The sequence below is a fragment of the Callospermophilus lateralis genome, chromosome 4 (genome assembly GCF_048772815.1).
Source record: "Callospermophilus lateralis isolate mCalLat2 chromosome 4, mCalLat2.hap1, whole genome shotgun sequence".
In the NCBI taxonomy this organism is placed as follows: Eukaryota; Metazoa; Chordata; class Mammalia; order Rodentia; family Sciuridae; genus Callospermophilus; species Callospermophilus lateralis.
The window spans coordinates 163,029,010-163,042,907 of NC_135308.1; the positions used below are offsets into that span (position 1 = coordinate 163,029,010).

The 13,898-nt window shown below is 58.5% G+C and overlaps 1 protein-coding gene across 1 annotated transcript in view; it reads right to left on the reverse strand.

The window, feature by feature from the left end:
- Positions 1–13,564, reverse strand: part of Phf21b (PHD finger protein 21B) — a 60,472-nt gene extending 46,908 nt beyond the window's left edge. Inside the window, exons 1-2 of the mRNA XM_077109283.1 lie at positions 13,535–13,564; positions 13,286–13,351 (exon numbers count right to left, since the gene is read on the reverse strand). Of these exons, the coding sequence (XP_076965398.1) occupies positions 13,286–13,351; positions 13,535–13,552 (84 nt within the window). The 5' untranslated portion in view covers positions 13,553–13,564. The remainder of the gene's footprint in view (positions 1–13,285; positions 13,352–13,534) is intronic.
- Between the last annotated feature and the right edge of the window lie 334 nt (positions 13,565–13,898).

Consider the following 13,898-nt stretch of genomic DNA (forward strand, 5'->3'; position numbering starts at 1 on the left):
CTGATTGACATCCTGCTGGAATGGCTTTACTCTCTGAGGCTGTCACACAGCAGCTATTCTGCACATTGTGAGTCAGGAACATCCGGGAAAATCTGGGGCTCACCCGAGTCTGTGGCTTTCCAGAGTGGAGAGTGTGACATTAACGTGTGCACCCTTTGGGAACCAGCCAGCTGAGGGCGTCACCCGGATTCATCCTCAGTTGGCAGCAAGGAGAAGCTGTTCAGAAGCAGGACAGATGGAGGGGGAACAGGCAGCCTCTTGTCCTTCCTCGTGGCCATCCAGCCTGCAGGGACACGGGGCTCCCTGTCCTACCTCCTAGGAGACTTGGGGCTTCTACAAGCTGCCCGGCCCCGTGGGACTCCATTTCCTCATCTGTTACCACCAGGCTCAGAACACACGGTCACCACACCACTGAATCGGCCATGTGTAGCTCAGCTCCCGGCTGTAGGGACACACCCAGGAGGAGCCCACGGTGTCCGGCATGACTGGCACCCCAACAGCCCCTCCCTCCCAGCTCCAGTCTGGGCTGGGCACGACCAGCTTTCACGGGCAGATGCACTGGGTTGAGCAGTGTCCCCAAACTCCATCCATCTGGAAACTCAGAATGCGACCTTACTGGAAAAGAGGGTCTTTGCAGATATAAAAGACCCTCTGGTTGAGGTCAGTCTGGATCAACGAGGCCCCTAAAGACTTCGAGGCAGAGCCTGAGGGAAGATGACCAGTTGATGTGGAAGCAGAGACCCAGTGATGCACCCACCAGCCCAGGAGCGCTAGGAGCCCAGAAGTTGGGGGAGGCGGGAAGACCCCTCCCCCGGCGCCTTCAGGAGGAACACAGCCTGCTCACCCGCTGCTCAGACTCCCAGCCCCCAGAACTCGGAGAGAAGTACTTTGTTGTTTGAAGCCCCCAGTTTGTGGCCTCAGGAACTTGCTCAGTAGAGGACAGTTACAGCTCGGAAGGAAAGCAAGTGACCCAGGTCCCTGTGCTCAGGAACAGCCGTGCCAGGGGGACGGTCCCCCAGCCCAGTGCCCAGTCTCTTCCTCTCGGGTGCTGCCCTCCACTTGCACCTGGTCCAGAGGTGGCCCCAGCTACACGTCCCCATACCCCTTACAGGCCCACCCCGGCCCACCGTTTGTGAATTAGTGTCATCACAAGAAAGAAGACCAGATAAAAACTCCCAGTCCAGGCGCGCAGATCAGCACCCCCTCGAGGGGCCTGCAGCGCCAGCACGGGGCACTGGCGCGCAGCCCCACCTTCCAGGCTGGCCACGCTCCCTCTGCACCGGCTCCTGCCAGCCAGCAAGGTCCTGGCCCCAGCGCCATGTTTACCTTTTTCATCAATTAAACAAAGCTGAAGAGAGGCCGTCACAGCCTCGGGAGAGCGGGTGGGCGCATCCCTCCCCCGTCACCAAGGTGGGGGCATGCGGGGGGCGGGGGGATAAATTACTGCACAGTAAGTCCAGCCGCGCCAGGATGTAATAAAATGTGTTGCTAAGATACAAGTACCAAGAAGTTCATTAAAGGACACTTTAACCAGGCTGCCAGGCTCCTCTCCCTTCCAAGGCAGCTTATTTGGTACTGTCCCTTGTGTTTATAATTAGATCCCCAGTAGGAGAGGCCGCGCGGCCCATTCAACTCCACTCGGCAGAGCACGTTGACACGTTGACACGATGACTTCAGCGAGACCCTGGCTCGGGGCGGGGCACGGAAGGGGTGTTGCAGGACAATCTCACGAATGGAAACAGATCCGAGTTCCACTTAGTTACCTAAGTGGGGGACAGAGCCTGGACGAACCCCAACAGCTCCCTGCACCGGCAACCTGCAGGGGCTTAGGGGCTCCCTGGACTGCAGAATCCTACCCCCAGGACCCGGGACTATTCCACAACCTGGAGTCTCATGGCCTTTGAATCTTGAGGACCATCCCAGAGCCCCAGAGAATCTCAAGGCTGCAGCCTCGGCACATCCGGGTTGGACCCCCCTAGTAATGGCCAGCTGTAAGTAGCCACCACGCAGGATGCTGCCCCCGTCCCGGTGCCAGCAGGATGCTGCCTGTGGGCAGGAGGTGATGGAGGGGTCACTGCCAACATGATGGTGCTACCAAGGGGAGCAAGGCCAGAGGAAGGACATCAGACCCTCTGCTCAGGTCAGGGTAGCTGCCCACCCAACTGGGCCTGAAGGAGTTTGCAGCCAGGGGTCAGCACTGGAGGAAACGTGGCAGGGGCTCAGGTGAGTCACACCAGCCTGCAGCGGTGTCCCTTTCGGCTGTACTGCCCTGCCCACTCCGCACACCAGGAAACCACGCTGGCACAGGTGAGCAGGCTGCCAGAGGCCGTGCCACCCAAGCACACGGGAGACTCAAGTGCGCTCCCCCTGCCCAAGGCCGGGGACCCCAGGGTGTCAGTGGCAGCCGCAGAATCCCTGATGGCCACAGGGTTCCTGAACCCAGAACCTCAGCATGCAGGAGGACCATGCTGCCCCCACCGTCCCGGGGCCAGTGGGGCTGCTTCTCCTCCGGGCTTGAGCGGTGGCTGGGCAGGCGAAGACCTCCAGCAACCAGCTCCCGCGGTCAGCTCTTCCTCCAGCCTGGCAGGAGCCAGCCCGAGGGTCACTCCCAGCCCGTAAGCACTTCCACTAGCTGTGCCGTCCCGACTGAAAGGCAGGAGTGGCCACGTTGGAGGCCCTCGCGTCCACTAGTTCTCGATCTCCTCACACCCCTGCTCCCCAGCCACACGAGCCGTCACGGGAAGCCCGGGCCATTTCCTCTGCCAGGAACACTCTTCCCACAAAAGGCCACTGGCTCCCTCCACAGCTTCTGCAGGGCTCTGCTCCAACGCTGCCTTCTCCCACCCCGTCACCTCGCTACAACCCCACGCCCAAGGCTTCCCCCCTGCCCCGCTTCTCACCAGGACACCCACCTCCCAGCCCCCCACATTCGCTTACTATCTCATTTACTAGGCTCGTCTGGTACCTGTCTCCCCTCTGCCTGGGAGCACCCCCGGCCCCCGTCCACAGCCATATCTCCAGCACAGAGAAGGCTCATGCTGAATGTCTCCTGCTCATACGCCCAGGCTGCCGGTGCTCTCCTCACCAGGCCCCCTCTTCTGGACACACAGAGCCACCCAGGCCTGGGGAGGAGGTCTAAGGCACAGAGGGCTCTGTCATCTTGGTCCCTTTCAGTCTCCTCTGCTGAATGTTCTGGGCACCTGGGTGTCTTTAAGCCCAGCCACAGGTGGCTCCTGACCATGCCTTCCAACATGCCCACGGCTGTCACCTCCAGCGCCTGCAGCTGTGACAGTCTCTAGGGCCCTCTGGCCTCAGTCCATGGTGGCCCCAGTGACTGTCTTGTCACTTCCCCTTCCAAGCCAGGACAAGCTCTTGGGGACCTTCTTGCAGTGGAAGCTGGGAGCCAGGGAGCAGCGTGTGGGTGGAGAGAACCCTGCAGCAGGGGGCTGTCAGAGGGCCGTCAGGAGGTCACACAGCACGTCTCTGTGCGCTGCGCACCCCACCAGGGCACACTCATCACGTGCGAGCCTCGGTGTCGCTGACTGTGGGAACTGCTGCCTGTCACTTGGTGAGCTGCCTTCACACTGAACTCTGGATCATAGCCTATACATGCACATATCCTTAATTACGTCTCCAAGTTCAATTGCACGTTTGGGCTGGCTTTCCGCCTGAACGGCGTCACGGAGAACCCCTCTTGCTCCCTTTCCCCGTTCCCCTGCCCCATGCCCTTCTCTTTTCTGGGGTAGACAGCCTCTCCCAGCTCCACCCAGTGACAGCCTGTAGACCTCTTTGCTGCCACACTCAAGACCCCGAAGGCAGCCAATATGCCCCCAAAGGCAACTGCAGTCACAGCTGTCGGCTCCTCTTCCCTCTGGGCGCCGACTCCCCCTCCCCCTCCCAGCCCACGGTGGGCCTCGACCCCTGTGTACACACTCCGCAAGCAGCAGATGTACACCAGGACTGGGGGAAACCGTGTGCAGGTCCTCCTCCCATGCACCCGGGACACAGAGCTGGACACTCACCCACCTCACAGATCAGCAGCCATTCCAATCCAACAGGTTTCACAATCAGACGATTCTGAACACACGAGGCTGGGGAAGGTGGCCCTCTCTTACTTGTACCAATCGGAAGTCACCTGCTCTGAGTATCTGACAGCTGCTCTGAAACCAACAGGATGCTGCCGGGGTCCTCTCCTGGTGGCCCCGTTGTCCACGCACAAGGGCAGGTCCCAGCACCTCTTTCCTGGGGTAAGGCTGCAGGAAAGCAGCTCCCCACAGGAAACTTCAGCAAACCGAATCTTGCTGTGGAAACAAACTGGAGGCTCCCCTGAGGCCACAGTGAGATTGGTGGAAGACAAGCTCTGTCCCTGGACTTGATTCCCCTGCCCACAGCCCACCTGCATCCTCAGTCTCCCTGGTGTAAGACAAAGTGTGCTCCAAAGCCCCGTCTGATACTCTCACCTGAAGGGTTTGGCGTCAGAAGTCGTCTGCCAAGTCCAGGCCACATGGACCCTCGGCTTCTACAGAGTCCAGGCCTGCGTCCAGACCTGTGGCCGGACCCTGGCTCTGGACACACCTAACACCAAGGTCTCTGTCCCAACAAAAAGCTGCAGTAGCCTCTGCTCTCCTCTGGCCCGCCAGCCTCCATTTCCCATACCATGTTCCTAAAGTAGCTCGAAGACGTCAGAGGACACCCCCTCACTCGGCTTCTCTCCTGCACATCAGCACCACACCAGCCCACAGACACCCACTCCAGACGGCCCTGCCTGGAAAGCAGCACTGGGTGACCAGGACCAGCCAGGGGGCCCCTCCTGCCCCTCCTCAGGATGAGGGTTCAACTCAACCCTGGGCAAAAATGTGAAGTCCCCAGCGGGAGCAGCCCTTCCCACTGCACCCCAACCAGACCTGCAGAAGCACCAAGCCAAAAGCTAAAACGGATCGCTTAAGGCGCAGCCCGGGCGAGACCGCGAGGGACTCCGGCTATTGGCAGTCAGAGGCCGTAACCGAGCAAAGCCGCGTCAGCAGTTTCCCCACTCGGGAGCGGCTACTCGAACAATAAGTAACAGCCAATAAAAAACCTTAAGGAGGCATATTTGTTCTTTCGGAGAATAGAGGCCATTTCAAAATGAGATGAAGCCTCCCCTTAATGCATAAAATCTCAATGTCCATAACAACAAGACGCGGCACCCAACACACCCAGGGGCTCAGGCCGGGTGCGCCAGGAAAGTCGAGAGCAGGGTGGCAGACCAGGGCTGGCAGCCCAAGCCAGGGACTGTGCTCCGGGGTCAGCCCGGCTCTTGCTGGCAGGGCTTCCACAGTGCAGCGTGGAAGAAGAGTCCTCCCTGTCCCCAGCCTGCCCCACGCTCCTCAGCAGGTGTCCCAGGGAGAGGGGGAGACCTGACCCAGGCCTCCTGCAGACTGCTCCCACTTCCTGCTTTGGGGCAACTCACGCTCATGGCCGCTGACTTGCTGGGGCTCATCTCCAGCACACCAGCTTGGCTTGCCTCCACCTGCGTACAGGGCAGTGAGAGTCCACGCCCAGCCCCTCACCTGCCCAGCAGAAAGCACTGCTGCTCCTCCCCAGGGCCCAGCAGGCCAGCGCAGAGTCAAGATCCCAGAGCCCCGAGCCGGCAGCCCAGAGCGGGGTGACCCAGTGAGCCACCGGACCTCTCCAGGCTCCAGCCTCTTCCCGAGCAGCACAGAAATCAGCAGCAGACCTTCCCAGAGGGCCTCTGAGGGGAAACCGGTTCCTACAGTGTCGAAAGGTGGGGTCAAGCCACCCACATGCAAGACACAGGGCCCGGGCTCAAGGTACCACCTCACCTAATTCTCCCGTCGCCCCTTAGTATCATTTCTTGGGCAAAACCGCACGGAGCCCGGTGCCGACCGGCAGCACGCTGCTGTTCCCATCTGCCATGAGGAACCGGAGCCTCTGAGGAGGCGAATCCTGCCGGGAACGGGGCTGCTAGAGGACGGGAGGCTCCCACCTGGGCCTGCTGGCCTAAAGCCTGTGCCGCAGACCTCCATGTCACAGGCCGCTCGAGACGGAAGGGAGAAGCCCACACAGCACTCTCCCAGGGCTGTGTCCAGGCCACAGACTCCAGGGCGGGGGCCGTACCCAGCCGTGCAGGTGACCACGGTGACTGCAGACATTGCTTCTCGTCCAGAGCCCCCAAAGCTGACGTCGGCCCCAGAGCAGAAGCACGCCTCCGCAGACAGAGCAAGGAGCAGCCCCGTTGACCAGCGGCTTCACGACTGAGGAAAAAAAAGGGTATCGAGCCCAGGATTCGGCTCCTGAGAAGACAAAGGCACCCGAGGAAAACCCACCAAATCCCGGGGGAATCGCGGTCAGCGGCTCTGATGAGGCATCTCCAGGCATCTCACCAAAAAAATCCAAACCTAACTGAAACCAGATGCACAGTCAGACAGCAGGTATCAGAGGGTAAAGTATCAGAGTGGACACTCTGGACTGGCTGAAGAGGACAGCGCAGTGTCACCATCAACCTTCCCCAGGGTGGCAAGAGACAGGACACCATGAGTGGGGACATGGAGACGGCAACAGTGCACTTCCTAGGCCAGCTGGGCCTCAGCGGGCAGAGCACCCAGGTTCACCCGCACTTGACCCCTCAGTGCCCTCCATGCCCACCTGGAACGTGGGAGGGGGTCTCATTACAACCCCCCACATCACAGACTGGAAATGAGCTCAGAGGGCAGGAGGACTTGGCCAGGGCACTTGGCTAGGTCAAGAGCACTTGGGGCCCTGGCTCTTCCGGTATGTCCCCTCATACCTGACAACGTGGTGACCAGACGGAGAGGAGGTGGGGCCAAGGCACAGGGCGCCTGAGGCTGGGGGCAGAACCCGCAATTCCATTCTGGTCCAAAGCGGCTTGGCCTTGGGAAGCTGTTCTCCTCTGATGTGACCAGCAGAGAAGAACCACATCCGGGACGGGACGGAATCTTCAAAGGGAGCGCTGCAGCCGCACGGGGCAGTGTGCACAATCTGCCTCTAACACTTCCCCAGGTACAAATGCCACCTCCTTGGGGCTGTCGCACAAGCCCCACAGAGCACACCATCCCCCCACTGCTGATGGCCAGGCGTCCCGTGACAAGGCCTCGCTGGGGGACAGGTAAACGGAGTCACCTGCTCCTAAGCACTGTGAGCAGAGACCAGGGGAAACATCTGCAAGAGTGAGGCGTCACCATCACTAACCATGTCACCCACCTCCACTCCACATCCCCAGAATCTGCTGGGAGCTTCGAGTGTTTCTAGAATTAACCCAGCTGCCTCCAACCCACGTGCACAACCCTGGCAGGTGTGGAGACAAGTTCAGCAGCCACTTGTGCCGTCCAGATGACAGGTGTGCGTGTGTGCAGAGTGCAGCCGTGAACACTGACGCCTGACACCGATGCATCCACGAGCCAGAGGGGCAGCAAGGAGGGGACCCTCCCTGTTACCTGACCTTCAAACCTCTGCTGTGGTTCCCAGACACACGGCTTGCATCACATCAGAAACTTTCTTTGAGTAGAATTTTCTCTATTCCTCTATGTCACAGAGACAGCAGACCGTGGACCTCGGCCTTTCCTAGTAACATCTCACTTCAGGGCAGGAGAATGGTCATTAACTTCCTGAGTTCAAAAATAGATCCTTCCTCTCGTTTTAGTGACATAATCCTGGACGGAATTTACGTGTACTACATAGGCTTTGTGTATGTTGTGTTGTTGTAAACTTCAACATACACAGATTTGCTATTTATCATTCTATATTATGTAGAAGCGATAAAAATAAATTCAAAATAAGATGCAACTAAGTTCACCCAACATAGATGTGTGTACGTCATGCACACACACTTTTGTTTTCTTTAAGCAGTTTCCCTCTGAGTCACCTTGTGGAGGCTTCCAGAGCTGTCCCCCACAAACTTCTCTGCTCTGGAGAAGGCAGGAGAAGGTCCCTGGAGTCCCCACCCTTCCCATCTGATCACACTGGTCACTGGTGCTCTGCACAGGTGCCCAGCCTCCTGCTCCCTGGACACACACAGCGTGGACCATGGAAGCACCTTCCCACAAGGCAATAAAAGAATAAGCAGCTCACCTGCCAGGGGACCTCAGGCCCCTCCACTCTCTCCCCTTGGAATCTGCCGTCCACACCTTCTGCCTCAGGCCCCTACCACATCAAATCCCGCCCTTCACACACCTTCCTTGCTCTGGCCACAGCTCACATCTCCCTCCTCTCTCTTGGTTTCACTGCCAGAAACACCTCCAGCACACCTGCCCCCACCCCCTGCAGGGTTTCCTCTGAGCCTTTACTCCAACCACCAGCTCCACTACCCACACCCAGGGTCCTGGGAACACCTACCCTAGGTGACCTGCTCCAGGAAGCAGTCCTCCGTCTCCAGCTCACAAACTCGGCAAGGCTTCCCACAGCACAGCCTTCATAGCCCTTTTCCAGGAGTCACACGTCACTCTTCTGTCAAGTCCGCCAGGGCTGGGAGCTGGTCCGTTCACCTCTGGGGCCACTCATTCACTGCCTGCCGACCCCAGGCGGGGGCTCCTCTGGGCCCACCACATCACCACTGCTAACCCCACACTCCTCCCTGCCCTGAAAACACGGGGAACAACCCTGGACTGATTCTGAGCAGACCTCCCTCTGCCACCGCCCCACCCAGAGCTTACAGTCAGATCAAGACAGTAATGCAGGCACTCCTCAGAGGCAGGGCGACACTCAGGGTGCCAGGGACCTGCTGAAAAGCAACCAGGAGGGCCCTGCTGCCAGGCTAAAGAGTGCAGTGAACCCCCACTCCCTCCAGTAGAGGAAGGCAGCAGGCAGGGCCCCTGAGAGCAATGGGGACCCACTTGACGGTTGTGAGCAGGAAGCAGAGTGATCCCATTCTGATTAAGGCACTCACTCTGGTGAAGGCAGACACTAGAAGGAACCAGAGATTCAGCACACAACTATTAAAAGCCAAAAGGAAGAACCCATCCAAACAGCCATGGACAGAGGTGCATTCAGACACCAAAAGGAACCACGTACTGACCTGTGCTACAACCAGGGCACCCCTAAACCTCACAGTAGGTGAGGCTGATGGTCTGTGACCCCAGGTGGGAAGTCCCCAGCAGGCCACTCCAGAGCAGGGGAGCAGTCACTTGGGGCTAGAGGGTAGGGCAGCCCAAGGGTTCCCTTTCTGGATGATGAACACTATGAAATGGACAGGGGCAAAGGGGCCTGGAAATACAAGGCCCCCAAATGGCTTCCTTTCTACAGCAAATGACGTGTGCAAACTGCCAGTATCAATAAAACTGTTCTGTCCTCCTTTCGGTGGACACAGTGAGGAGGCTGCTGCCATCTTCCAGGGTGGTGGGGGCATGGAGAAGGGCTCAGGTGGAAGGGCCAACAGGCTTCAGCTGTGCAGGGGGTGGTCCAACCCCACACCATCACCACACAGGGCACAACGTGGAGCCTTTGGAGTTGGCCTTAATTCGGTCTCTAGCCTGTAATATTAAACAATGCTGTTTCAGGCATGAGGGGGACACTCTAGAGGAACATCAGGGAGTATTTCCTGAGGGGAGCAGGCTTGGGAGGAGAGCTTAGAGAAGAGAACGTCCTCTGACCAAGCAAAGACCGTCTTGGAAGGGAGTGCTCTGGGGATAAACCTGCTGCGGGCTTCAGCTGGGGGAGCCTTCCAGGGGGAACCCCTGTGCTCCAGTGACTGGTGAATCATGCCGAACACAGGATTTAGTGCCTGAGGGAGCACACGGACATACCGCCTTTCAAGAAGACGGATTTTTATTGCTGTGCTAGAGGACAACCCCTTGAAACCCAGAGTCCATCAAATGGATGGATGGGGCAATGCGCAAGGCCCCAAGTTCACCTCCAGGGTCTCTCAGGCAAGTCCACATGAATATGAACTCAAGTTCAAACACAAGACTCTTCAAACTCAGACAGACTGGATTGCATGAAGTCAGGCCTGGAGATACCACCTCACATGACTTCGAAATGCTACGAGAACTCTAAAAGGTGGGGGGGGGAGCCTCTAGTGTTTATGATGGTCTGTTATTTACACGGAAGTGCTTGTTGCTTGACAATTTAGATAAAAATGTTACTGCCTCTCTGCATGTGCTGCAGATTCATGGTGTAAAACCACTGGAGCAGCTAATGGAGTCTTCACACATCATATCTTGTTAAAGAAGAGGGGTCCAACCTCACCAGACGCAGCCCAGCACTGAGGTGCACACTACCCGGAGCACAACCTGCCGGTGTCCCCCATCACAGGTCAGCTCTGACCAACCCCCCCATGCCCTTCTGATTCCCCCAAGGAGAAAATAGGAACTTCCCTTTTCAGATAGCAGGGTCCCATGGCACGTAGCTTTCCGTTTAACCCTTAACCCCCCAATGATGAGAAGAAAACTGGACAAGATTTATCTCTCCACTTCTGACCGACAAACTACCTGATTCTGAGTCCTTTACACACTTATCTATATCAGAGTAGCTGAAAACATTCCAGTGCTAAAGGGAATGAATGAGAAGCCGAAGGCGGGCCCTGAAGATCCTACGATGCGGCTGTGTTTCCAACACGTGGATAATGGGGTCATCCGTTCATTTTACTATCTAGTTCATCATCCTCTGCACGTGCACTTCTAATTGAAACTTAACCTTTATATCCGATACTCCAAGTGGGGGCAGCACACACACAAAAAGAAATCTCCGGAGGTGGTAAGATTTTTTTCTCCAAGTGACTCTAAAAAGGAATCCTACCTTTAATTTCATGTTGAATTAAAAAAAAAAAAAAAAAAAAGACTGACATACAAGCTTTTTCATTCCTACTCCCACATTTTGGCTCCTCCTGGACAAGTTTTGGGATATCCAACAGAGAGCCTCTTCAAAGCACATCCTAGTCACCTCCCAATGTGTACCTCCACCTTTCCCGGGCCAAGCTGCCAATCACAGCGGAGGTCTCCAAGGAGAGAGGGAGGGGTAAATGTTAAGTCCACCCAACTCAAGACATAGGTGACCCCTGAAAGATGCAACAGCCAGCCCAGGAGAGACAAGGCCGCTTGATTAGCATGCTGAACCCGGCCTCAGCCCCCTCCCCTCCCTTTTATGAGCCCTTGTTACATAAAATGCCACAAAGAGAACCGGAAAAGCAACAACACTTGCAGTTACAAACACAAGTTCTGATGGCAGGCCAAACCCTGGCTGCTGACCAGATGTTATTTTTAGTCATCTAAAAGAGAAACATTTTTAAAAGGCCAGGGAACAAAAGTTTTCTTGTTTCCTTTCTTTTTAAACACACACACACACACACACACACACACACTCACACACACAAAGATGGAGGTGTATGCGTCTTCAGTCATAGGCATCCTTCCCGAGTTCAAATTTAAAGGCAAAGGCAGCCTGAGTAGGCGAGCTTCTGGCCCAGCAGCTCCACCACCTTCAAACAGGATTTTCAAATGTTTCTTTCAGCCTTATCTAAATTCCAGCATGTCGGATAATAAATAGCTACTCATTTACTATCATCATAAAAATTTAAACAGCCTTGAAACAGTTGCTACAATACAGAGGAAATGATCAAACCTAAGCTCCAAATAGTAAAACTATTGCCACGCAGCGCGTACATAAAGACATTGTTGCCGTGAAAGCTGCCGGGTGACGGGCTCCTGTTTTAAATCTACTCCGAGCACAAGAGTCAACAACTTGCCGTTTTATCCAGTGGAAAAGGGGCTTAGCAACCCTCAGCTATTACTCTACAGATTTGGTGGTGTTGTGTTTTTTTTGAATAAAGTATCCGATTTGATCCTACACAGTGATTAAACATCTTTGTGCTCTGCAGAGAAGGGTCTTCCAACCCCTCCCCCTCCAAAAATGGCATCGAAGCAATCAAAATGGTAATGCCGGGCCTGGGTCCCCTCCCCCCGCGAACTCCCCGACTTCGCCGGGGCCGCGCGCCGGGCCCCCCTCCGGCGGGAATGGAAGCTTCCACTCCCGGACGGGGGCGCGCAGCCGGGGGGTGGGGGGCCGCGGCACCGACAGAAAGGGGTTAATGCCGCGTCCCAACCCCGCCGTCCAGCCGGGCGCCCCCGACCGGGCGCGGACCCGCCGGAACAGCCATCTTTCTTTCCGGTCGCCTCCTCGCCCGCACGCCCCCTCCCACCACTTTTCAACTTTAAAGACTCGAAAGGAGCCCCGGGGCCGGAGTTGGCCTCTCCGCCGCGGCGCCCCGCCAGCCGCGTCCCCGCCTCTCCCCCGCAGGGAAGGCCCCGCCCGGAGGGGGCGCCGCCGCGAGGGGGGAGGGGCGCGGGGCCCGAGCGGCCCAAGTTTGGCGGCGGTGGCATTCCGAAGGAAGCGCGATCGATGGCCAGGGGGCGCGGCGGCGCGGGGCGGGGGCGGCCGCGGGCGGGCGGAGGGCGCAGGCGAGGGGCGCCCCCGCCCGCCGCCTCGGAGCCCCGGGAGCGCCATTGGCTGCGCCGCTCAAAGTTCTCGGCTCCGCGGCGGGGAAGGGGCGGGGGCGCCGCGCGGGGGCGGGGGAGGGGCGGCGGGGGGCGGGGGCGCGCGGCCGGCCGAGCTCCGGCGGCGGCATCTGTTCGTGGTGCTGAAACCCGGAGCGCTGAGCTCAGCGCAACTAAGTCACAATGGACAACTTTTCCTCCCCCGAGGAGGCCGCGCGGGGGTCTGTCGCCGCGCCCCCCACCGCGGGAGTTCCTGGTGGGTCCCCATCTACCCCTAAGGCCCAGAGACCAAAGTTGGAGCAGAACCGGGGGGTCCCGGGGGCGCCTTTCTTTTGTTCCCGGGAGCTGGCGTCAGATTCCAAGAATAAAAAGTGAAGCCGGCGAAGTGGAGGGGAGGGGGGCGCCCAGGGAAGGATTTTAAAGCGAGATCTTCCAGGGAAGCCAGGAATTGCTTCCAAGTAGTTTGACGTCCAGGCTCGAATGACCGCCGTCCTCCGCCCCCACGCCCACCCAGTGTGGGGCTGGGGACGCCGAGCCCGGGGAATTTACACGTTCCAAAAACATGTCCACCAACTCAAAATGGACGCCGGGCTGCCGGCGCCTGTGAGGTGCAGCTTGTCTTTTTCGGCCACTGCCGGGGCCTCGCGCTCACCCTCCGTCGCCACGAACCGGCTCTTTCTCCCCAGAAACGGGGGGGCGATAACTTCGAGGACTGGAGACAGACCCCTGGGGGAGTCTGCGAGTGTGTCGCCTACGCTGGCACTTTTCAGGGTGCTGTCAAAGTGCCCGGCGACCCCTCCCGGGCCCCTCGCCTCAAGTGGGGGACAAGTCCCCTCGCTTACTTGTTTGTCACTGAGCGTGGCAATCCGCGGCGGCCTTTCGTGGAGCTGCTTCTTGAGGTCGCCGTTCTGCGGAAACACGGAGGAGCGGGCTCAGGCCGGCAGGCCGGGGGTCAGGTGCGCCCGGGGCCCCACGGGCCACAGCACCCCGCCGGGAACCCCAAGGGCCAGGACGGCCGCAGCGCGCCCCAAGTTTCCCTGGCCGCGTCCCGCACGCGCGGCGACCGGGCAGTGCCGCGCGGGGCCGCTTACCTGTGGCTGCCGCCTCATCGGGGCAGCTCGCGGGGCGGGGCGGGGGCCGAGGCCACCCGGCGGCGCGCCCCGAGCCGTGCAAGTTTGCAGGCCGGGGTGCGTGTGCGAATGAGTGTGAGTGTGAGTGTGTGCCGGGGGAGGGGGGAGGAACAAAGAGCCAAGTAAACACGGCGAGTCCGTGTCGAGCAAAGCTCATAAATATTCAAGTCGCGTCCTAATCTCCCCAACACACACACGCGCACGCCGCAAAACCGCTCCGGCGCGGGCCGCCACGCCGCCGCTCGCGGACCAACAATCACCAAAACTACTTTTGCGAATAGTGCAGGACTCCGTGGGGGGAGAGGCCGAAGGAAAAGGTTGGAAG